The sequence below is a fragment of the Populus alba genome, chromosome 5 (genome assembly GCF_005239225.2).
Source record: "Populus alba chromosome 5, ASM523922v2, whole genome shotgun sequence".
In the NCBI taxonomy this organism is placed as follows: Eukaryota; Viridiplantae; Streptophyta; class Magnoliopsida; order Malpighiales; family Salicaceae; genus Populus; species Populus alba.
In genome coordinates, this window is record NC_133288.1 from 20056000 (window position 1) to 20081488 (window position 25489).

The following is a 25489-nucleotide window of genomic DNA, read 5'->3' on the forward strand; positions in this document are numbered from 1 at the left end:
CGATTAATTTTGGTTTGGTTCGGGTTTTTCCCTTCCAAACCAGCTCAGACCGAAATTATTCCAACTTGTTCACAGTCCCAAAAAAATCCCTAATTCCTACGTCAAAGAAGGCAACTAAAAATCTTCACTGTTTGGGCATTTTGATGCTCCATGTCCCAACCACCCCCAATTAAAACAAGAGCCTCCAAATCAAAAATTCTGCTGCACACAATAAACAAAAAATATCATGCTTGTTGGCTGAAACTTGTATGAATAAATTGTCTAAACCATCAACCATACAAGCCAGTAAAAGATAAGAAACACAATAGAAAAAAAAAGGGGGGTAATGAAAGGAAAAAAAATCCACCACTTGACACTTACCCACATCATGCAAGCACCCCATAAAGCTTATAATTTTACGTTTACAAAGAGTAAAGGGAAGGGAGAGGGATATGCAGAGAAAGGGGGGCTAGAGAAAAAGGGGAGGGATAAGGAGAGGGCTAAAGGGAGGGAGTGATATGCAGAGGGGCGGCTGCTAAATGTGATTTTAGGGTTAGAAAATATTTTATTTATACTTACTTTTTTTTAGAGTGCTGACTGGTTGAACCGGTTCGGTTAGGTTCGGTTCAATCGGTTTCAGACTTTAGAAACCGAACCGAACTAGAATTTTTTTGTGATTTTTTAATCGATTAATTCAGTTTTTTTTTTCGGTTCAGTTTTTTTGATTTTTTTTTTCCAGTTTTCTTGGTTTATCGGTTTTTTTGCTCACCCTTAGTGTGAATACATATCCCAAAGCAAATAAACAATAATTTTGCATTTCTCCTCTTTTCAAGTTTTAGCTGTCTTTTATAAATAAATCAACGTGTGATGAATTTTTTTTATTTTTTATTTTTGTAAAAACCAGTTCAGGATGTCATTTAAAAAATTAAGGTTAAATGAATTAGCAGCAAAACTCCAAAAACTAAACATTTTGAATCAAAAGTAGGCATGGTAAGTCCTGGATGAGATTGGTGGCTCGCCAAGCCCTGGGTTGGTGATCTTGATTAGCCTTGCCTTGTGTTTTATCATGTCTTGGTGATGGATGAAGTAAACCGATGGTCCAATCCTGGGCCCAGTCCTACATCCATAGTCAAGGCATTTGGTTTGGACTTTAAAGTGGGTATTAAGTCTAGGCCCGTCAAATGTTGTTTTCTTTTTAATGGGAGAAAAAAAAAAAAAAAACAATGTCGTTGAACTCTGCTTTATTCATATTGATTCCAAATCACGTTATTTATCTTTTTCATGAAATGATGCAATGGTATTTTCATTGCCGATTAATCATATTTATCAAATTTTGACTCCGAAATAATTCGTTGTTTTATATGATTATGTATGGTATTAACGCATAAAATCAGTAGTTTATTTGTGCATTTTCTTTTTGAAGTAAATAAAATAGGAGAACAAGCCATACATGGAGGCCTGATTGGTTTTCTATGTTTTTCGATTCAATTATATTTTTAATTATTTTGATATGTTAATATTATAATAATTTTTAAAAAAATATTTTTAATGAGGTGTCCAGAACTCCGGCCTAACACACGGAAATCAGCCTAAACACTCTGGTAACAGATCTCAAATATGAATAATAATTGCCAAATATGAATAATCCACCAAAAACTAATATAGATTCGGTCGATGTGCAGGGTTGAGAAATATTACTGGCCAGCTCAATGAACATTGGTCGACATGCATGAACACGACCACGTTGGCTCTGGATGAATAATTACGAGTGCCCATCATGGCGATCATCCATCCATGCACAAAATGTCAAACAAACGCATGTTCTGAAAATGTCAAACAAAACACGACAAGTGCCTACCCCATGTAACATATATAATGCCCATGTAGATTCTTGTATGCTTCTATACATGAGTTGTTAAGAAATGACATGGAGCATGGCCACCTTTTTCAACATGCATGCCGTCGAGAAATGCAGCTCATGTAGAGGCATACGGCACTGTGTTCTAAGATAAGCACAAGGCACGTTGGAAACCAATATTCATGATAGTTGGGGAGGGGGCAATGGGGTGCTTCTCCACAGTTATTTGCTCTTTACAAAACAAAATCATGGCAATTATAGCAGGTTAATTTGCTTTTCAGGGTTTTCAATAAAATGGGTGTACTGTGCAGTGGTTGCTGCTCCGTGGCAGCTGAGATCATAATCTGTATGAATTCAGCCTGATGGCCCCTCCTGTATAGGTCTTTTATCTCTTTTTACATTTAATATTTGGAAAGATATTCCAAAGTAACGGGGGAATCAGATGATGGGCGAGGGAATGCACGAGTGACAGCATTTTGTGGAGGGATTTGACTGCTAATTTTTTGGATTTTGAGTCTCCTAGAAGCTCCAAGAACAAAAGAGTTCCTATTTGCAGGGAGGAAGAAAGTGGTGAGGTAAAGAGAGCTGGCAAAGCAGTGGGGTTCAGGGCGGGTCACTGGGCCTCCAGTTTGAATCAAATAGCATGTGAACATACCATGATATTGGTAATAAAAAAACAATTGCTGTTCTTTATTTCGAGAATTTGGAACCATCCAGTGGAGGAGAAGTTTACAAAAACCGACCATGAAGAAAGGTGCAATTTTTTTATTTTAATATTGTCATCGAACTTATAAATATATTCGGTTTTTTTTTTATCAAGATAAACTTTTCTATTAATTCATCTTTTAATATTTATGTTAGTCAACATAATGATTTTTAATTTTTTTTTTTTTTAAATATGTATTTTATGACTGTTAAAGCAAGTTAATAAACAATCTCAAAATAGTATGTTTATATTTTATGTAATTAACTGCCAAGAAAAATCATAAATATTTAAAAATCATGTTTAAAATCTATTTAAGAATTTTAATAATAAAAAAAAATCAATCTCAATTGAATTTTCTTGACCAATTTATCATTAGTATTGTTATTTTAAAATTATTAAAATTCAAGTAAAAATTAATAATAGTATTTATAAACTATGTAATTAAAAACTTAAAAGGAACTAAATTTAGTAGAAAAAATTTGAAGTGCCAAAAAAAATATCAAGGAAAAAAAGTTTGGAGTGTCTAAAAAAACAAACTAAAAACAGAACAACAAAAGATACCTGACCCACCAGTTATTTATTTAAAAAAAAAAATGTGACAGACAATTTGTTTATCACAAATCATCAAATATAAACGCCCAAACGGGAATTAAACCCAGAACCTCAACTAATTTTTATTTTTTTCATTAATAATTTATTTAATTAATTTTATTATGCACTTCATCATGGACGTTTTAGTTTGAATTTTGTTGTTGTTTTTTTTTCAAAGATAAGAAATTTCATTAATATTCGTGAAAAAAGAAGAAGAAGACTCCTCGTTATAGTTTTAAAATTTCCCCTTTGTGCAGCTAATTGAACATGGCTAATGATTCAGTACCGAAGGTAATCGTAACTCCTATGGAAAAGTCAATAATAATGTTTTCTTTCTCTTTTTCTTTTTCTTTTTCTTTTTCCTTTTCCTTTTCTTTGCAGAAAAGCCAATGAAAGTTAGCTTCTACGGTAGAAGCAAAACCAACATCAATAATATGCAAGGGACCAGGTAAAGTCTTAGAAGTCACCTTAGCTATTCTGGCCCCTCTCGCTCTCAACGATTGCTACATTTCCCTTTCTTATTTATTTTTCATCATTGTTCTCCATCAAATGAAAAGCTTTGGCCCTTTTCACCTGATTTAAAAAAACAAAATCTTGCTCCAATTTTGTTATCTAACTAAGGAATTGGTGTATTTTATAGCATGGTATAAGATATTTTTTAAAATTATTTTTTATTTAAAAATATATTAAAATAATTTTATTTTAATTTTTTTTTTTTTAACATCAACATATCAAAATCATTTAAAAAACTTAAAAATATATATTAAATTAATATTTATTTCAGGCTAAACAAAATCCAACACAATCAAAACATAAAAACAAACAAACAACAAAAAAAAATTCAACCCTTGTTCAATCATTTGATTTTAATCAATGTCTTTTCAGTACGTAGACGAGTCCAAAGAACAAAGCTTCTAATGCTATATTCCTATGTTTGTCCATCTCCCCTTGCATAGAAAAATAGCACAGGTGAGTGTGCAATTCCTGCCTCTTTCCTAATCTTTTTTGTCCTAAATTATCCACGATAACATATGGGGCATAAATAATTTATGTTCACAATAATGTGCTTGAAGTCATGGAAAAATAAAATAAAAAAACAAGAAAGAAATTGGGCTAATGAATATTATTGTGAGTATTGTTTTTTTAAGATTGTAGTATTATAAATTTTATATTGCTCCACTAATTATTATTATAGGTGGCTAAGAATATAAATTTCTCTAATTACATGTTTCCTTCTTCTTCTTTTTCCTTTTTTATAATGGGCATTTTTAATCCTGAAAAAAAAGTCATAGGTATTAGTTTTCTAATGAATTGTTATGTTTGACTTTTAATAAATATTAAGAGTGTTATTAATTGATATTCGATTATTTTTTATTCATATTTTTTAAACTATCTTTTTTAACAGTTGGTCTTTGTTTTTAATTAGAAATAAAATTTTTATATTTTGACTAAACAATCATTTTGAATAAACGAAAATAGAAAGTCAACAACTTTTTACCTTTTTTTTATTATTATTAAATGTGAATGTTTAGGTCAGTTTACGTGTACCTCAATTAATTTTACGTGCTTTAAAGTTAACGATCATATAACCTTTCGATTATTTTAAAATTTATAGGACTCAAATTAATAAATTTTAAAAAAAAATTAAAACTTATCAGGTTAAGTTACACCCTTTTATTCTAATCTTTTACTTTTTAGAAACTAAAGAAGTATGTTATCCAATTCAAACTTCCCATGCATTGCATAAACACAGATTATTACTATTGTTATTGTAATAAGAGGGGAATTAATTAATTGTTGACGATGTTTCTGATCAAGGCCATGTAATTTTATAAATTGTACTTTCGGCCGATTTTTATTCCTTTCTTGATTTTAGCTGGGCCGAATTCAAATTTCTGTTTATTGATGGGGGGCCCACATTCAAATTAAATTAGTTAAGCAAACTATTATCATGGAACCATATGGATCAATCATAACACTTCACCGGCTAGATGCCTTTTTCCACACACCCAAGAAGTGGTATGATTAAGACCGTGCATGTTTGCTCTTCCACATTCATACCTCCACGAACTTTTGATAGACTCCCACAGAAATGGACCTGCTGCCTCGTTACTGCGTGCTGCAACACTCCCTGCGTCTTATGATGATTAACAGGAGTGCAATGTATTCTTATAGTAAAAGCACTGTATTCTTACAGTAAAAGCAAAAGGGAAATAGATAAATATAAGAATTTTATAAAAAAAAACAACTAAGAGGGTTTGAAATGACATCATTTTTTTAAAAAAAAATTACATTGATTTTTTTTTTTTATCATTTAAATAGTTTGTTAAAAATTAAACTTTTTGATTTTTCTGTGTTTTTCTTTCTATGAGATTGTCTTAATCTCATGTTATGGGTCGTAGGTTTGATGGGTTAACCCGAGTTGACTTAATTATTTTTAAAAATATCATTAAATTTGTTGAGGATACAATTTTTTTTTTTCAAAAAAAAAATTAAAAAGTAAAATAAAAGAAACAACATGTCTAATTTAAAATCAAGCAAAAAAGTTCTTTTTCCACTCTCTTACTTTTCTCTTTTCCCCTACAATCTTTATATTTCTTGATATTTCAATCTTGAGCTGAAAAAGCTTATTTTTTTAAAGATTTAGCCTTTAAATTAGAAAGATGAGAGAGAAAGTCACTTGAAAATAATTATAAGAGAAATAATAATCAGTTTGATAACTTTTTAACAAAAAAAAATTGCAATTCTTAATGTTAATGGATTCCATTCAATGCATAGTGTTCAATAATGATGAGTTTTTTTATATAAAAATATGTGATAAAAGAGATTGAGTGTCATTTTTTTTATCCAATTATTTTTTTTTTATTTTAGAGTTGATATAAATGTTATATATGAAGATTTTTTATGATATTTGAAAGATTTTTTTTTATATAAAAATAGATTAAAAAATAAATTTTTAACCCATCCTGTCTTTTTAACCACCAATATAGTGGTTGGATCATGGGAATAGCAATCAACACGTCTTCTTCTTCTTTTTCCTTTTCTTTTCAAAAACACGTGGTGTTGTTTAAAATAAATTGGGGTTTTAAATTTATCACAAGTTAGTCCAAGTGGTTAAGAACATGGGCATGAAATTTGGGGAGCTTCTCCAATGCAGTACGAGGACAACTTCTACTTTCACCTATTGGCTAAATTTGTTTCTTTATGGTTTATTCTTGTATTTTTAAAAAAAAAAAAACATCACATGCTACTAATTATTTCTTTATTTTAACATTACATATAACTAAAATAAGTAGATTATTTTGACCAAAAAAGTAAAAGTATGTGTGCATATATTATTAATATTATTATTATGTTATTTACCAATATTAATTGCTATCTAAACTGCATACAACTAAATATCAAATTCATTAAATGATACCATAACTCACTTTTTTATTTTTATTTTTATTTTTTCTTTTAAATTTAAAGAGAGTTTAGGAATATCATGTAACCATACAATTTGAGCTGTTTTTTAACAGTCGAGTATGTCAAGTTAGCCCGCGTGCGTCTAAAATTTATTTATAATCAAGTCATACTTGATTAATTATTCTATTTTAGTTTTTAACCAATGGCTCTTATACGTGTGATTCATCAGGTTTCCTAATAAATTTGTCCAAATATAAATCATAATTCTAAATAAAATAAGATTAAATTAATTTATTATCGATTCAATAATTAATTAATTTATATTTGAAGATCAAATATAATTTCTAGCATCTTATCATGATCTCTCAAATATTAGGAAAGTCATAATTGGGTTGACTTAGCCTTTCAGCAACCAGTTTCTCAGTGTAATTATTATCCCGTCAGCAACAATGTTCTGATTTAGATATTATAACATAAAGTATGTCTATTGTGTCAAATCATTTTTTTTTCTTAAATACCATAGTCATTGCTTTTTTGAATAAGTTTAAAACTCTTTTCAAGTTTTATTCCATCTTGCGTAAGGATTTATAATCAATACTATTTGAGAATAGATAAAATATTTTTCCTTATTCACCAAGAGTGATGAATTCTTTATTGATTACTTAAATACCTTCACATAATTTATGTTATACCCAGTATTTGATCAGTTGTTACCCTTGATTAAGACAACGTGCAACAAGATCAAAATATAATACTTTTTATATAAGATAACTTAGTGATCTCAAGTCTAATGATTATTTACATAACTGTCATGTGAGTCTTTTCATAAACACAAGTGATCTCTCCATATAAAATTCTTACACGGGTTAATTCAGTGTACATATCACCTGACAAGCACATGTATGTTAGTTTTAGACATCTCTCATATCCTAGTTTATGAAAATAACTACTTCCTTTCATAACAAAAAAAAAAAATCATAATATGTATTAATCTCAACAACTTTAATTAATGTCCAGTCTTGATAGAGTATTGACAAAGAACATTTAGGATCAATACTTTATTGCAATAGTAATTCTATAATTACAACAATTTTATAATTTTACTTGCAAAGCATTTTTATCTCGTCGACTTTATTTTTACTCGTGAATTCATCATTGAACTATTAAATTAATTAATCAAGTATTCGATATATATATATATATATATATATAAAAAGTCAATGTCACATGTAACCAACAGATTGATTATATGACATATACACTAACACATTACAAAGACAAAATCAGCCTCCAAGTCGGTTGAAAGGATTTAGGCAGAGAAATCAAGGGCTGGGATGCTCCCTGTAATATAAATGGTTACTATCTCGTCAAATCAAACCACACTAACCCTTTCTTCATCCAATATAACATTCACCACAAATAAAGAAGGGAAAGATAACCATAATACCAATGCATATTTCAAGCTTTATTTTTTCATTCTTTCTTTGAATTTTATCATTCAACATTTGCTTGATTTTGAATTTATCTTTATCAACTGTTTTTGATTTGCTTTTTCTAAGATTATCATAGTTTTAAACAAATATCCTAATATATGGTTTGTACTTAATTTTATAAACATTTTATTTATATTATCATGTAATTAAATAAAAAATAATTCTAAAAAACAAAGTTAAAACTAGTGGAATCTATCACCCATATTGCAGATTTGATGAGTTAAGCTACGAAGCCGAAATCGATTCACGTGTTGCCTTTTCAATATTAAAAAACAAGGTAATTTTAAATTTTTTTAAAGTTGAAACACACTTTTTAACAATCATCCAAGTTATTTTTGAGTTCACCAGATCAAATAAGTCATATTATAATAATTTAAATGCCGAGTTAGATAAAAAATCAATTTAAAAAGTTTTAAAAGCCATATTTAACAATAATATCTAATAATTTTTCAAGATCCGAATTTTTTTTTCCTTTCAATTCTTTTTTTTTTTTTTATTTAAGCTGCCGCGTAACACGCCAAAACTATTTATAAACTAAGAAGGTATGTATATTATATATAATCATGAAAAAAACAAGGTAGGTAAATTATACTCATGGGCCACATACACGTGGTCGTAATTGTACACGGAGGAATTTCTATGGCGACCGTCTTCCGCCACCGCCCATGACGCGCACTCGGCCCCACTTCTTAAAGCGCTGCCTCACGCCGGGCCATACCCTTCCCACGAGATTCTCACTAATCCAAATTACCATTACGCCCTCTTGCTCTTTTTTTTCCACACTAACCTACCACGTTGATAGGATTTAATTGCTAATTGGTCCTCATATTTACTTCAAGCATTAATGCCCTCTTTGAAACCAACGGTTAATGCAGTGATTTAAGGGCTCGAAAGTCAGATTTTTCCGTGGGGATTAATTTGGAGGCCTCCAAAATTTTATTATATGTTTTATTTATTTTTAATATCAATATATTAAAATAATAAAAAATAATTTAATTTAATTTTTTTCAGAAGAAAAATAATTTAAAAATAATGCAATGCTAAACAAACATTAAGTTTAATGTATTAAAAAAAAATCTTTTCAATCTAGTTAAAAATGAAGAATTTATTTTTCAAAATCCTATTTGAAGCTTTCGAATCTTTATAGAATAAATCACTTCAATAATCATACCATATCAACATAACTTTTAAGATGCAATATTATCATTTTTTAAGTACATTATTATCAATTTTCATGTTTTATAATGCAACAAATGAACTACTCAAACTTTTTTTTTTCTAATGAAAAACCTTTAGTTTTTCCATTTAATTAATTAAATTTTGTTTTCCATTCCAAACGGGCTGACATCTTGTTTTTTTTTACCTCAAGAATAAAGAAGCACACGTCAAACATGGCAACACAATCTTCATTGAAAGAAAGGATACCGATTTTCTATTTAATTAAAATCTCAAGATACAGCAAAATCTCTCTAAAATCCCAAAAAAATAGCAGTAAGATCCAAGAGAATCAGGTAGAATTACAAAAAAAAAAGCCTGTAGTTGCCAACTCTAGTTCGATAGGAATAAATAGTATTTCCAATGCATTTTATCATTTGCCAACTTTATTATTAATTTTTTAATGTACGACAGTTCTCAAGGGGACCAAACAACAGCATAAGAAGCAAGCAACGACAGCAGGAGAGAGAAAAACAAACAAATAAAGAGTTACACACAGAGGCACAGAGGGATCTAACAAACATGGGGTGATACCCAATAACAAATACAGTGGAAGCAGCCGTACTTGTTTTTCTTGTAGCTGCTAATCAGATTAATCTCGAAAAGCTTCCTTTTGGTGAGTTCTTCTTTTTTGTTTGATCTTTCAACTGTCGCCGTCGTCTATAGTTACATCGTCCTTTGTTCAGTGCATGTCAACGGTCAATGGACCGTGTTTTTCTGCCCTTTTCGTGCTTGATTATGCTGTTCTTGTTTTTTTCTTCACTTCCGATTGCTTCTTCTGTTTTTTCTTTTAGAGTTTCATGCTTTAACCTGCTGTGTATGATCGCGCAGTTTTCTTCTTCTTCTTCTTCTTCTTTATTTAATTGAATGAATAAATTAATTCGTGATTCTTTAAAGAATATTATTGTATTTCTTTCTTTTATCAGATTCTCATACCTCGCTGTTTTTTTTAGTGTTCTTTCGATCGGGTTTGTCATAAATTCTGAAGAGAGCAGTTGCTCCTTCGTATACTAAATACTTACTGGACTTGAAAGCTCTACTGATCAGGTATTTTTTGTTTTTAGTCTGGATTTATTTGTTTCAAGTTGTGAAGGATCTGATCTTATAAACTATCAGTGTTGTTAACATTGAAATTGAATTAAGCATGTTTTGTTTGTTGATTTTGTTGACATAGGTACAAGGAGTGAAATACAAAGATCAGTATTGAGAATCAGTACTGGTTTGACTGGTTGGTGGTCGTATTTATATCTGGTTTTGGACTGGATCATCACTTACTGCTTCAAGGATCGAATTTTGTCGTGTCTGCGATCGGAATTGGAAAGTGGTAGTGCTTATTGGATTGAATTATGGCTGCCAGGTCGCAAGCAGATTCTAAACGGAAGTATTCATGGTGGTGGAACAGCCACATCAGCCCAAAAAACTCAAAATGGCTTCAAGAGAATCTTACAGGTATTGGTTTGTTTCTTAAGAATTTAGTTTGGATTTTTGTTTAGTGTGCAAGTGGGGTGTGCTTAACTGTTTAATCATTTTTCCATATCAAGTGTGAGAGCTGGCTATTTGGAAGACATGGTAACCAAGACATTACAATGAATGGCACCAACATTTTGCCTCAGCTGACTGTCAACTTTTTGAAGAATAGCTTTTATTAACCATATTCCTTCTTAGGAAATAAAAAAATTGAACTAATTTTAATGAAGATTGACACCTCATGTTAATTGTTGCTGTGTAGTTCTACTTATGCCCGTGTGATGAAGTGGATCTCTGATCTCCTAACATCTCTACTGCAACCGGGGATGAAAGGAAACATAATTAAAGAATTCCAAACAAATGAATGGAATCAGTTAAAACTCTTGAAATGTATGCACAAAATAAAAAAAAAGTTGGAAGGTATTTAGCTTGCATTTACTTTTGGTGTGAGCCTTAATTGCACCTGGCTGCATTTGATCGTCGCAACCATCTCTGAATTTACTTGCTGCTGTATATTTGATAACTTAAATGATAAACTGGGTGCTACAATCTAAGAATCGGATGATAATTACTGCCAATGTGATTTTCGTGGTTGCAAAGATATAGCTTCCGAATTTTTGTCTCATGCTTGTGTCTTTGCTTTTCATTTTCCTTACAATTGATAGGTTTATCCAAGGGTTCAATCTATAAGTTTTTTCTTTTATGGCATGAAATTACATCACCTCTCTGATATCTTCGAGCTCCTTATTTTTGTGAATTGATTGTCGTATTTCTTGGGTAAAGAAACCAAATTTTTGGAGGAACATTCTCCTTGGTTTGCTACACTATATCACTGCATAGTATTTAACAAAGAGTATCAATTAACGAACTCTTTTGTCAATCCACACCCTGACTCTCCTTGGATGGTTTGTAATTCTGCTTCTAATTTAATTTGGTGATTTGTGGTTAATAAAACTACGGCTACTCATTTAATCAGAAGGTGGAACCAATGGATATATTTTATTGCTTACTTGTAGACCACCACAGTTTTTTGTACTTATTCAAAATATATACTGAATTTGAGTTTTATCTTCTTTATTACTTCTTTCATTCTGTAGGTTTTGTGCTAGACTTACAGCAGCATTTGCTATCTATTGGCATTTAACTGTTCAACAATTCTCTTTTCTATAAACAGGTATGGATTTCAAAGTCAAACAAATGATCAAACTCCTTGAAGAAGACGCAGATTCCTTTGCAAGGAGGGCAGAGATGTACTATAAGAAACGCCCGGAGCTTATGAAATTAGTTGAAGAGTTTTATAGAGCATATCGTGCATTGGCTGAAAGATATGATCATGCCACCGGGGCCCTTCGCCAGGCACATCGAACAATGGCAGAAGCATTCCCCAACCAAGTCCCCCTTATGCTTGGCGATGATTCCCCTGCAGGTTCTGCTACTGATGGTGATCCCCGCACACCTGATATGCCACCAATACATGCACCTTTTGACCTTGATGAGCTGCAAAAGGATGCTTTGGGTGTTTCACCATCTCATAGGAATGGAGCTTTTACTGAAGAATCAGATTCTGTTCCTGGAAGAAAGGGTTTGAAACAGCTCAATGATCTTTTTGGGTCTGGAGATGGGGTGAACCATGCTAAATTTTTAGAAGGGAGGGCAAGAAAAGGCCTCAGTTTCCATGATCCAGAGGAGAAAGAGCAAGGTGTGTGGAATGACAGTAGCCATGATCTCAAGGCTCGAATCCCATCCCAGTCTGAACGAGTGAGTCAAGCCGAGCTAGAAATTCTAACTTTAAAGAATGCGCTTGCTAAACTAGAAGCTGAAAAAGAAGCTGACCTGCTTCGGTATGAGAATAGTTTGGAAAGATTGTCTAATCTGGAGTCAGAAGTCTCTCGTGCAACAGAGGATTCCAGGGGACTTAATGAACGAGCCAGCAAATCTGAAGCTGAAGTTCTAACTTTGAAGGAAGCCCTTGCTGAGTTAGAGGCTGAAAAGAAATCTAGTTTTCTTCAATACCAGCATTGTTTGGAAAAAATATCTAATCTGGAGAACAGTATATCTCAAGTCCAAAAGGATGCAGGAGAACAAAACGAGCGAGCTGGCAAGGCTGAAATTGAAGCTCAATCTCTAAAGCAAGACCTGGCTAGATTAGAAGCTGAAAAAAATGTTGTGCTGGTTCAGTACAAACAATGTTTGGAGAAGATATCTGATCTAGAAGACCAATTACTGAATGCACAGGAAGATGCCCGGAGGTTCAGTGAGCGTGCAGGTGATGCTGAAAGGGAAATTGAAACCTTGAAGCAAGCTTTGACTAAGCTAACTGAAGAGAAGGAAGCTGCTGTCACTCAGTACCAGCAATGCTTGGCAACAATTGTCAGCCTGGAGCATAAAATTACTTGTTTTGAGGAGGAAGCCCGAAGGCTTAACTCAGAGATAGATGATGGGGCTGTGAAGCTAAAGGATGCTGAAGAGAGGTGTATTCTGTTGGTAAAATCAAATCAAACCATGCAGTCTGAGTTAGAGTCATTGGTGCAGAAAGTGGCAGCTCAAAGCGAAGAAGTTACGGAGAAGAAGGAGGAGTTGGGGAGACTTTGGACTTGTGTACAAGAAGAGCGATTGAGATTCATGGAGGCCGAAACTGCTTTTCAAACTCTACAGCATCTGCACTCTCAATCTCAGGAAGAACTGAGATCTATGGCGGCTCATCTTCAGAACAGGGCTCAAATTTTGGACGAACTGGAAGCCCGTAATCAGAGTTTAAAAGATGAAGTGGAGCATGTCAAGGTGGAGAACAAGAGCGTAAGCGAAGTCAACTTATCCTCAGCTCTGACCATACAGAATCTGCAAGATGAGATTTCAAGCTTAAAGGAGACCATAACAAAACTTGAAGCAGAGGTTGAGCTTCGAGTGGACCAAAGAAATGCTCTTCAGCAAGAAATTTACTGTCTGAAGGAGGAGTTAAATGACCTTAACCGGAAGCATCAGGCAATCATGGGGCAGGTGGAATCAGTTGGTTTCAGCCCAGAGTCCTTTGGGTTGTCTGTGAAGGATTTGCAAGATGCCAACATAAAGCTAAAGGAGGTTTGTGAGCAAGACAGAAGTGAAAAGGTGGCTCTTTTGGAAAAGTTGGAGATCATGGACAAACTTATTGAAAAAAATGCTCTCCTGGAGAATTCTTTATCAGATTTGAATGTTGAGCTAGAAGGGGTTAGAGAGAAGGTAAAGGAACTGGAAGAATCCTGTCAATCTCTTTTGGGAGAGAAATCCATTCTTGTTTCTGAGAAGGCTTTGCTGGCCTCTGAGTTGCAATTTGTGACTGATAATTTGGAGAAACTTACAGAGAAGAACAGTGTTCTGGAGAATTTCCTCATTGCTGCCAATGCTGAACTTGAGGGGCTGAGAGTAAAATCAAAGAGCTTAGAAGATTTATGCCTGCTGCGTGAGAATGAGAAGTCTGAACTGGCCTCTATGAAAGGAAGTTTAACTTCTCAGTTGGACATCACTGAGAAAAGCCTGAAGGATTTGGAGAAAAATTATGAAGAATTAGAAGAGAAATATTCCCTTCTGGAGAAGGAGAGAGAATCAACACTTCATGAAGTAGAAGAATTACAGGTTTCTTTAGATGCCAAAAAGCAAGAACATGCTAATCTAGCCAAGTTGAGTGAGTCCCAATTGGCTGGTATGGCATCACAGATCTGCTTTCTACAAGAAGAAGGTCAGTGCAGAAAGAAAGAATATGAAGAGGAGCTGGACAAAGCTGTGAATGCGGAGATTGAGATCTTTATCTTGCAGAAAAGTGCACAAGATCTGGAAGAAAAGAATTTTTCCCTCTTGCTTGAGCATCAGAAGCTCCTGGAGGCATCTAAACTTTCAGAGGAACAGATCTCTGATCTGAAACATGAAAATTGTGAACAACAAGTAGAGTTGAAATGCATCTCTGATCAAATTAAAAATCTGAGAGTGGGACTTTATCAGGTGTTGAAGGCTCTTGAACTTGATGCAAACCAGTGTGAAAATAAAACGGAGCAAGACCAAAAACTTGTGATCCATGTACTCAACAAACTTCAAGAAACACAAGAGTTTCTCTTCAAGATGCAAGATGAAAATCAGCAGTTGGTCATCGAGAACTCTGTTCTAGTTACACTGCTTTGGCAACTTCAACTAGAGGTGGAAAATCTTGTGATGACTAAAAATATCCTTGATCAGGAGTTGACGACCAGGTCTGAGCAGTTCTTGGTTTTGAAGAATGAGAGCCAAAAGCTTTCAGGGATAAATGAAGTGATGAAATTGAAGTTAATAGAGGGAGACCACAAAGAGGAGGCTTTGAAGGTTGAACTAAGCAATCTTCACGGGCAGCTGTCAGACTTGCAAGGTGCTCACCAGAACCTACAGGAATTGAACTGCAAGGTTCTTGATGAGCAGAGGTCCTTGATGAAATCATTTTCTGACCTGCTGATGGAGAAATGTAAACTAGAAGAGGAAAACTGCTGCATTCTTTATGAAACTGTATCTCAAAGTACCCTTTCTCTAATTTTCAGGGATATCATCTGCGAAAAAGCTGTGGAAACAAAAAGCCTTGGTGAAAATCTAGATAAACTGTATCATGACAACAATGGTCTCAATGAGAAGGTGAAGATATTGGAGAAGGAGTTAGATAAGCTCAGTTCCTTAGAGGATGAGAAGAGAGAGTTGTGTGAAATGGTAGAGGATCTTAAGTGCAAGTATGATGAGGCCGGGATGATACAATCAGATCAAGAAATGCAGATCATCAAACTATCTGGAGATTATAATCAGAAAAGTAAGGAGGCTGAAAAGTTTTGTGAAGTAAATCAGAAATTGGAGTCTGAAATGAGGAAATTGCATGAAGAATTTCAAGAAGTTAAAGGCAGGGAGGAAAATTTGAGTAATGAACTGGTAAAGGGAAGAAATGAGATTGAATTACTAGAGTCTCAGGCTGTTGCATTGTTCGGTGAACTACAGATATCTGCTGTGCGAGAAGCCTTGTTTGAAGGAAAGATTCATGAGCTCCTTGAATTATGTGAGAGACTTGAAGATGGAAATTGCTCAAAAGACGTGGAGATCAACCAGCTGAAAGAAAGAGTTAGTACTTTGGAAGGCGGAAATGCAGACCTCAAAGCTCTGATGGCTGCATATTTTCCAGCTTTCATGTCTTTGAGGGATTGTGTAACATCACTGGAGAAGCACACTCTTTCAGATGTGACATTTAATGAAGTTGACAACAAGGAACCAAAGGTAATTTCTATTTTATCTGATTTTGAATCGTTCCGTTATTGCAACTTTACTTGGCCTGGTTCTACAAGTGACATGATCAAAATCCCATCCATTAATTGTCTAATCATACTCCGTGGGGTTTGTAAAATTTATCACATCAATCACTCCTTGAGACTTTACCTGTATTAACGTTTATAAGCTCTCATGCTCCATTCAAACCCAGAGTTGATGTGCCCAGACATTACTTCTATGCTACTGTCATTGATTTTTTGTTTTGTTTTTGTTTGATAACTTGTCAGCTTCTTATCTGCAAAATTGGGGTTTATCAATGGTTATTCTTCCACTTCTTCCCCTTTCCCATTTAAACAAAGGCCCTATCTACATATTTCTTCAAATCTTTTTTGCATTCCGTTGTCATTTCTGAACCCTGTATTAAAATAAGCTGGTTCTCATTTTCAATGCTGTTGGACAGGATTTATATAAGCTTCCTTGTGATGCCCCGAATAATTTCAGTTGTCAATTATTCATAAGCTGCAAATACATATTGTTTTGTATATCAAGTTCATGGTTTTGGATATTTTGCTTATATTCCACTTGTTGCAGGATGCTGCAATGGTGGTGCATGCCGAAAGTTGTCAACAAATGAGTGAAGGACAGAGTAGCGTGGTACCAGGTGGAACTTTGGACTTCCAGGAATTGCAAATGAGGGTTATAGCCATTGAGAAGGCAGTCATTGAGAAGGAGAGACTTGTTATGGTGGAAAACTTGAGTTCTCATTCCAAACTCGATGCTGCAATGAGGCAGATTGAGGAGTTGAAATCTGGAAGCAGCTTGCATCCAGCAGGTATTGAAACAAGGAAGTATGCCAAGCCAAATCCGGAGCATGAGGAACTGAGGGCCGTGCTTAGTGATGATCTCAGGCAGCAGAAACAAACACGTGAAATCTCTGAGGATGGGAGTGAAGTGATGACAAAAGACATAATGCTTGATCAGATATCTGAATGTTCATCTTATAGATTAAGCAGAAGAGAAACTATGGAGGCTGATTATCAGATGCTTGAAATATGGGAAACTGCTGAACGGAATGACAGCAATGACCTGACTGTTGGAAAAACTCAGAAGGTGATTGCTTCACAGGCGGAGAAAAAACACATCAGGCAGCATCCCTCCACAGAATCAATGATTGAGAAGGAGGTGGGTGTGGACAAATTAGAGATCTCAAAGACATTATCAGGGTCTCGTCAAGAAGGAAATAAGAGGAAAATTCTAGAAAGACTTGATTCTGATGCTCAAAAGTTGACAAATCTTCAAATAACAGTTCAAGATTTGAAGAGTAAGGTGGAGATTACAGAGAAGAGCAAAAAGGGAAAGGGTATTGAATATGATAATGTGAAGGAGCAGCTGGAAGAATCCGAGGAGGCCATCATGGAGCTGTTAGAAGTTAATCGCAAATTAATGAAGACTGTTGAAGACGAGCCATTGTACTTCGATGAGAAGTCCGCACTAATAACAGATGAGAGTGGCAGTGTCAGGAGACTAAAAATTCTAGAACAGGCAAGAAGAGGATCAGAGAACATTGGGCGTTTGCAGTTGGAGGTGCAGAAATTGCAGTTCCTTTTGCTGAAACTCGATGGCGAAAACAGCAGTAGAGGAAAAACAAAAATCACAGAGCGAAAAACAAGAGTTTTACTGCGGGACTATCTGTATGGTGGAACAAGAACTAGCCAGAAGCAAAAGAAAGGGCACTTTTGTTCATGTGTGCAACCTCCAACTAAAGGAGATTGATGCGATTACATTTTACCGGAAAATAATCGGTGTAGTTCAATTTTTTTTTCGAGACATTAGTTGCTTTGTGCATAAACTTTCCTTGCTAGATATGGTGTTATATAGAGGGCTAAACTCTCTGTTTTTTTTTAAACCTTGCTTGCTTTGAGAGGACCCGGTCTTCTTTTAGTTTAGAGACCCTGCTGTACATGTCAGGCCCCGTCTAATCAGAAGAAGCTGCTCTATTAGAGCCTTGTTTTCCCCTTCATTTGGCGTGCGTGTTGGAATACTTTTTCATAGCTCATAAATTTAATTAGTTTCATTAATAATTGCGAACTCAAATGGCACCGGATTACTTGGCCACAGCACTGTTGAGATTTTTCTTCAAAACAGATTTCTAATTGTTACGCTGCGAGTGTTTTCCAAGGTTTTGCCTCGCGATTTTCCCCAAGGGATCAACTTGCTTGCAACATTGTTCTCCATGACCAGAGCAACATCAGGATGCAATTCATCTCCACAAATCCATTACAATATTGTAGAGTAAACAATATACTCTCACTGCAATCGACCTTGCAGCCTCAAGTGGACATGGAAGCTTAGACTCCATCACTGCTTCAGGAGTTATGAGCCATGGAGGAAGAGGATAGCCTATCCCCATCGACAATATACTCTCTGGTTTCCGCTCCTTGAGATAAAATGCTTGAGTTGCCATGCAAACATTCTCCATTCTGACAGAGTTTGAAAAATCCCGAGCACTTTAATAGTCTTGGCACTGTCAAGCCACCAGGCCAACCTTTAACAATATCTAAAAATCTCATTTCATGTACAACAATACCCTGCAAGAACATGCTGTAATTTCTCTCTCGGCCATACCAATCATCCGAGGTTTCCACTGCCGGAAGGGTCATGATGACATGCGCTGCATCAATTGCTCCACAACAATTCAGAAAGCCCAACAAAGTATCGAATCTGCACATGATTTCCTGTTTTATATATATATATTAAAATAATATTTTTTTATTTTTTTAAAATAATTTTTGATATTAGTATGTCAAAACAATTCAAAAATATAAATAATATTATTAACTAGAATATTATTTTTTTTCTTCTTGTTTTTTCAAGTGAAATGTATTTTTAAAATATTTTTTTTTTTTCATATTATGTACTATTATACTCTAAACCTATTTAGACTTGCATTTCATTTCTTTTGCTAATTAACAAAGAAAAATTAAAAGAGGAGAAGATTTGACTATACCCTTTCCCACATAATATTATTCACTAGAATATTTTTTTTCCTTGTTTTTTTTTAATTCAATTTTATTTTTAATGTTAGGTTTATTGAGGATTAAGATTTATAATTTCTTTGACAATTTACTTTTTATGAGGTTATCTTAATTTGATAATCTAAATCACAGCTCTAACAGGTTTACACGGTTGATTCGATTTTTCTTCTTGTTCTAATTGACTTTTTTTTTTCTTTTTAGTTTTATTCTTTAATATTGAGTTGATTGATAATGAGAGATTATGATTTTTATCCGTTTGTTTTCTATAAGTCATCCCCATCTAATAACTCACGTCACAAGCTTGACGAGTTAACTTGAGTTGATTCGAGTTGGTTTTTTCTGTTTTTTATAATATATATTTCAATTTTATTTTTCATCATTCAATATTAGGTTTATTGGGGATTGAGTCTCGTAATATTTTTTAATTTATTTTATATAAGGTTATCTTAGTTTCATTACATAAACTACGAGTTTGAAGAGTTAACTCATTTGACCTAAGTTTTTTTTTCCTTTCATTTTTCTAAATGATTTTTTTCTTTTATTTTTCTAATTGATTTTTTTTTATCATCTTCATTCTTCAACACTAGGTTGATTGAGAATTACGCTTTGTAATTTGTTTTGATTTGCTTTTTATGAGGTTATCATGGTCTTATAACTCAAGTCATGAGTTTGACAGATTAATTAACTTGAATTAAATCAAGTTATTTTTTTCAATTGATTTTTTTAAAATATTATCTTTCAACACTTAAAGTTGATTGAAAATTGAGTTTCATAATTTGTTTCATTTTACTTTTTATAGGCTATTATAGTTTCATAACCAATTGAGAAGTTAATCTGAGTTGACACGAATCGATTAAATATGTTTTTTTTCAATGTCTTAAAAAAAATATCATTTTTAATATTTATTTTAAATCCAAGTTATATTTTTTTTGGTGACTCATATTATTTCTAAACTTTCCAAATCATCGAGTAATGTTATATCAAACCCCACACAATTTATTTCTTTATTCTACTAGAAAATAAATCAACAATATCTATATATATATTATATATATATATATATATTAATTCAACCAATAACTTGGCGCGTTAAAAGTCATTTCAACATTAATGACTAAGGTTGCGTGCGGAGTCCAATATTCTTATGCTCACGTGGCTCATCAGAAATAATCCAAAGGGCTTTCCACTCGAAGTCTCATGTATAAAACGTACACATTGTACAACTTGTAACTTGTCGGAAGGAAAAAAACACCTCCAACTAAAACTAATTATCTACCAAGTCAACTTCTGTTTCACTTGTGTTGATTTGATGCAGCATATGCATGCGATGCATAACAGCTTCCTAAATCAATGCGCACACAACCGATACATATTTGTAGAGTTGACCTTCTTGGAAAATGACACTTGCTGATCGACAGCTTAGACTTTGTTATATGCCTCAGATTCCTCTTTCAAGGGGTCTGGTTTGCGAGTATGAAGCATGAAATTGCACGCTCCAACAGCTTCTCCTACTGTCAAATACATCCATTCTTGTCCTATTTTCTCGATTAGCTTGGACTTGTTGAGTTTCTTCGTCACTTCAGCTCCAGGATTGGCCAGGACAAGCTGTAAACATGCATGGCGACGAAGAACATCAGAACATGTAAAGTAATGGTGTGGGATAAAATCAAATTTGGAGGTCATATAGAAGCTTGAAGAAGAATATACCTGGAGTTCCCTTCTGTCCATTACTTTCTTAACTTCCTCAAGCATGCTAATCCCACTTGTGTCAATGTTACCCACCGCTGTTAAACCAGGAAAGAAATGTAAATGGATTTTCTATATGTAATCAATTTTTGCCAAAGGAAAAATGATGGAGCGTGCATTGCTTACCTCCCATGTCTAGTATAACATACTGCAGGCTGGTTTCTCCTGAAGATTTTAACTTGTCTTCCTCTTCATCAACCCACCTCGCAATCCTAATGGATACAACAAAATATAATAGCACTTGTGAGATAAGGATTTGATTGGTTGATTTTAAGCATTTTTGGCATGTAGATATGCAGAAAATCGAGTTTGATAAGCCCACACCTTTCTCTTAAGTAGCTTGCATTTGCAAAGTAGATAGGAGCATCAATCTCGAGTATGAGAACGCCGGGAACGCTGCTTGTGTTCGTATACTGTTCAACATTCCTGTAGATCATCGAGTTTGGAATGTTTCCAAGAATAAATGTTTTTGGTCTTGCGACGAAGAGAAGTACTCTGAGCAAAGAAATTGCCACCTGCACATGCACAAGGGAATTTAGTATCGAAGGATGGTACGCAGACATATACGATTCCAAGTTTTAGGGTTTATATAATAACTAGTGGTCCCTACCGCGACGACTAAGCCAATCTCGACACTGCAAAAAACCACACCAGCATATGCGCTTATGCACACGATGAAGTCGAACTTGTCGACAGTCCAAAGATGGATTGCTGCTTCATAATCTATAAGACCTAACATGGCAGAGATAATAATAGAGGACAGAACCACAAGTGGAGTGTAATGGAACAATGGCGTCAGGAATAACAGCGTCACCATGACTGCCACCGCCATGACAATATTCGATACTGCTGTCTTGCATCCTGCATTGAAATTCACAGCCGATCGCGAGAATGGCCCTGGAAATTCCCATTGTATCACCAAAACTCTTAGTTTACTATTATAATTATAACTTGGAATTACATTCTTAATTTCACCTGGGAAAGGAAAAAATTATACCTGTTGTGAGATAGCAGGAGGTGCAAGAGCCCACAATGTTCATGGTCCCAAAAGCAATCATCTCCTTGTTGCCATCTATATGGTAATTCTTGAACATGGCAAAACTTCTTCCTACTGCTATTCCTTCCTGTAATTAATTAAATAAACCGAGCCTCACTTAATTATGTGTATATAATATATATACGTCTATTAATTAATATGTAATAATTAGATAGCATAATTTCTCTTATTTTATAGGATTTGCTAATTAATAATGCATTTAGGAGGTCCAAATTAAAATAAGAAACCATCTAGCTGAATTTGTGGTGTCCATAAATAAATAGCTTATTAATACTCTTACGAGGCAAGAGGGGCACGTCTTAGATGAGCTTATATCTTTGGGTGTTATGGTTGTTTTTTAAGATTTTGATAATGATTGTTTTATAAAATATTTTTTATTTAAAAATATATTAAAATAATATTATTTAAAATTTATTTTTAATACATTAAAAACAATTTAAAATTATGAAAAAAATCCTTTTTAATAATCGGATAAAAACACATAAAATAGTAGAGGATAAGGGTGGTTGCTTACGGCAAGGGCTATGACACCAGTGATGATGCCAGTTTTAATAGCTGTCGAAAGATAAGGAGATACAAACACGAGATCCGCAAACGACGGTGGATTTAGCCCCTTCTTCAAGTGTCCTATCTGAGTAACATACACCATCGCGCATGCAATAAAAAACACCACATTAGAACGGAAACAAACACGACTAAAAACCGACCCACCAATGGCTCATCAGGTCGGGGAAAATCAAAGTCGAGGTGATTGGTAGGGTCCACTCAGCCTCTATTATTGGCTGGAGCCCACAACTTGGAGCGGAGCAATTATTTGGATCGGGCCCAAAAGACAAAATCCAAGTACCCAACAGGCCAAACCCACATGGAGGATGGATCTTGGCCTCATCTTATAGCACACTAAAAGCCACCCTTTGTGGTGGTCCAGCCCTAATATACAATGGGACTGAATCTGTCTGCGTGCAGCTTGCAACAAACGCATATTTTACAGAACAGTAGCAGCATTGACAGTCACAGAGACAGACTTGGGTTCCCTAAAAAACGTAAACAAAGACAAACAAGAAGGCAGGCTACTCTATCGACAATTCATGGGAATGCTCACCACTTGAACTCCATGTTTCTCGGCATGGGTGAGGTAGACGAGGATGCTTCCTAGAATAACCGACGTCAATGGTGCCATTGCTGATACCCAAAAGAATCTTGGTTTTCTCTTGCTCTGTACAAATAGTCAATCATCAACTCATTAGTTATTATTTCACTCCATTATATTATTAAATTAATCAGATGAGCATATTATTACATGCAACAGGACAAGATGAACATATGTATGTATGAATATATGTTAGTGTAGTTGCATTGAGAAATGAGCTCAGAAATTCCTCCAGAATTCCGGTCAGGGAGTTGGATTTAAAAGTCATTGTTTCTTGTTCTTAAGTAACCAACAAGTTGAAAATGAAGGCATGAAGAGGTTTGATTAATCATACCAAACAACAGCATCTTTTACTATTATCTACAAGATCATTAATATATTTTGTAGAGTGAAGCAGGTAAAGAGAGAATTTTGATCCCAAATTAAATTATTTAAATTGTTATATAGAAGATATTGAGAAAGATGGGTGACAGTGAATCAATTCATATATATATATATACACATGGTGGCCCTTCTTTCTTTATATGGTAGTAAATTCATTTCTTCTGTTTAGTTTTGGCCGCGACACGTGGGGCAAGTCGCAACATGAAATCAGAATAGCAATGATCTGCAATTATGTGAAAGATTGAAACTATGGAGGCAAGAAAATTAAGCAATACAAAAATACTTTACTTACGATGTATCGAGTGATGAGAAGAAAGAACAGGAAGCAAAAGCCCAGAATGGCACTTTCCCATCTCCACTGCATTAATAATAATAATAATCAAGAATCAGTGTTGGCTTAACTTCTTTCAACATTATATTTAATCTCTGAAGGAGACATTTTATATAGAGCATGGCACACACTTATTTATGTTTGTTGTAATGTAGTGTGATAAGTGGATAATGAAAGCACACATGCAAAGATCAACGGACCTGATGTGTTTGGGAGAAGACAGAACGCAAGACGGAGACAAGATCCGTGGAATGGGTGAAATGATCAAGCCCAAGAATCCCTTTCAGCTGTTGCAGGATGACTACAGTTGCTGCTCCTGCCATAAAGCCTATTATCGTTGCATGTGACAGAAAATCCACTAAAAACCCTAGCCTGCAGCACAGTAAACACAGTAACTGTTAAGAAAACCGTAAAAGGAGATATCAGCATGTTCTTATTGCTTGAAGTGTCTTTATCCTTGTCGACTGTTTACCAAATCTGAAAATAATAGGTCAATCACCGTTTATGGTTCTTCTTAATTATTCATATATATATACCAAAAAAAGAAAGAAAACAAGGAACTCTTGGAACACAGAGCAGCAGAAGACAAAAAGGCCAGCTACTTACCTTAATAAGCCAAGGGAAGCTTGAAACACTCCGGCAAAGAATGTGGCAGTGAATGCAAGATGGAGATAAAGTTTGGGGTTCTCATTAGCATTAACTTCATTCCCTAACATAGATGCTGTGAGGAGAGACGCAACAGCAACGGTCCCCACTGCCAAATCTCTTGAACTTCCCATCATTGCATAAACCAATGGCGGAATAAAGCTTGAATCTGCATGCGTTTAGACACAAATTCTATAAGAAACTGCTCTTATATCAATCAGTTCAGCTAAAAATCTGCTCTATGTTGGTGATTTTCATACTAGAACTTACATAGACCAAGAATTGGTGGCAAGTTGGCTAGCTTGGCATAACTTATCCCCTGAGGAATAGCAAGACTAGCGATGGTGATCCCAGCAATAAAATCACTTCTCAAGAATTCAAAAGTGTAACTAGGGGCCCAATCAAATATTGGAAGGAAATATTTTATGCCTAATACGAATCTTCGCGAAGTGGGCTGGTTCTTGAATTGCCTGAGAGGATCATCAGGAAAGAAAGTCTCTTTAAGATTATATTTCAGCGACTCCACAAATGGTTGCGGTGGTGGAATCGCTACTCGACGTGCACACTCCGCGTTAGGGGACGGAAAAACATAGTCGGCGCTGCCCATATGCACAAGATTTGAATTTAGCTCTAAAATTTGGTTAATTTGTTTAAATGTATCTGCGTGGCTATGCTCTAAATCTCAAGAGATGGTGGGTGGAGAAGATAATAAAGAGAGAGGAGATCGCCGGCGTTGTGAGAGTAGTGAGAAGTGTGCGGACTGGCCACGGATTTATAGAGGGGGGGACTGCAGTCACTGGACTATAAGGAGATGGGTGTGGACTGTTGGGAGGGGGGTTTTCATTTTCAATGGGTTATGACAGTAATTTTGTAATAAAAAAGTGTACAGTTATTCGAAAATTTATTTTATTTTTCTGTATTCCTTTTAGCCTTGCCTTCCGACCTCGTGCCCTCTGATTCTGCTTTCGGAGTAGGGTCTCCTCTCCCTACCACAGAGAGGCAAAATCCAAGAAGCCCCCTTTATTTTATAAATATAGGACGGCTGTTTTTTTCTGGCCACCAGAGAATGTCATTGTGACTTGGTGCACTGCCATTGGATAGTTCTTGAAGTGGAGGGTCAACTGGAGACGTGTTAGATAACCGTTGGTTTGTGAGATGTTTTACCTGCTTGACCAAATCTTTG

The 25489-nt window shown here is 34.6% G+C and overlaps 2 protein-coding genes across 2 annotated transcripts; one reads left to right on the top strand and one right to left on the bottom strand.

Annotated features, from left to right (window-relative positions):
• Positions 1–9650: 9650 nt before the first annotated feature.
• LOC118061664 (protein NETWORKED 1D) lies at positions 9651–17978 on the top strand. Its single transcript, XM_035075175.2, has 5 exons — positions 9651–9866; positions 10204–10297; positions 10425–10699; positions 11892–15967; positions 16550–17978. Exons 3-5 carry the CDS (start codon positions 10597–10599, stop codon positions 17729–17731), a joined length of 5361 nt encoding a protein of 1786 aa, XP_034931066.1. The 5' UTR covers positions 9651–9866; positions 10204–10297; positions 10425–10596; the 3' UTR covers positions 17732–17978.
• Positions 17979–20150: 2172 nt separating this feature from the next.
• On the bottom strand, positions 20151–25090 carry LOC118061663 (sulfate transporter 3.1). Its single transcript, XM_035075174.2, has 12 exons — positions 24577–25090; positions 24268–24475; positions 23862–24033; positions 23623–23688; positions 22899–23012; positions 22311–22427; positions 21737–21863; positions 21350–21636; positions 21064–21254; positions 20866–20951; positions 20701–20777; positions 20151–20598 (listed from the first exon to the last, which is right to left on the bottom strand). Exons 1-12 carry the CDS (start codon positions 24911–24913, stop codon positions 20413–20415), a joined length of 1968 nt encoding a protein of 655 aa, XP_034931065.1. The 5' UTR covers positions 24914–25090; the 3' UTR covers positions 20151–20412.
• Between the last annotated feature and the right edge of the window lie 399 nt (positions 25091–25489).

Excerpts from the sequence above, each read along its gene's own strand:
- LOC118061664 (XM_035075175.2), top strand. The coding sequence starts at position 10,597 with ATGGCTGCCAGGTCGCAAGCAGATTCTAAACGGAAGTATTCATGGTGG. Across the intron at positions 10,700-11,891 it reads GCTTCAAGAGAATCTTACAG|GTATGGATTTCAAAGTCAAA; the intron begins GTATTGGTTTGT and ends TTCTATAAACAG. Across the intron at positions 15,968-16,549 it reads TTGACAACAAGGAACCAAAG|GATGCTGCAATGGTGGTGCA; the intron begins GTAATTTCTATT and ends CACTTGTTGCAG.
- LOC118061663 (XM_035075174.2), bottom strand. The coding sequence starts at position 24,913 with ATGGGCAGCGCCGACTATGTTTTTCCGTCCCCTAACGCGGAGTGTGCA. Across the intron at positions 21,637-21,736 it reads CTCCTGCTATCTCACAACAG|GGCCATTCTCGCGATCGGCT; the intron begins GTATAATTTTTT and ends GGGAATTTCCAG. Across the intron at positions 20,599-20,700 it reads TGGACAGAAGGGAACTCCAG|CTTGTCCTGGCCAATCCTGG; the intron begins GTATATTCTTCT and ends GCATGTTTACAG.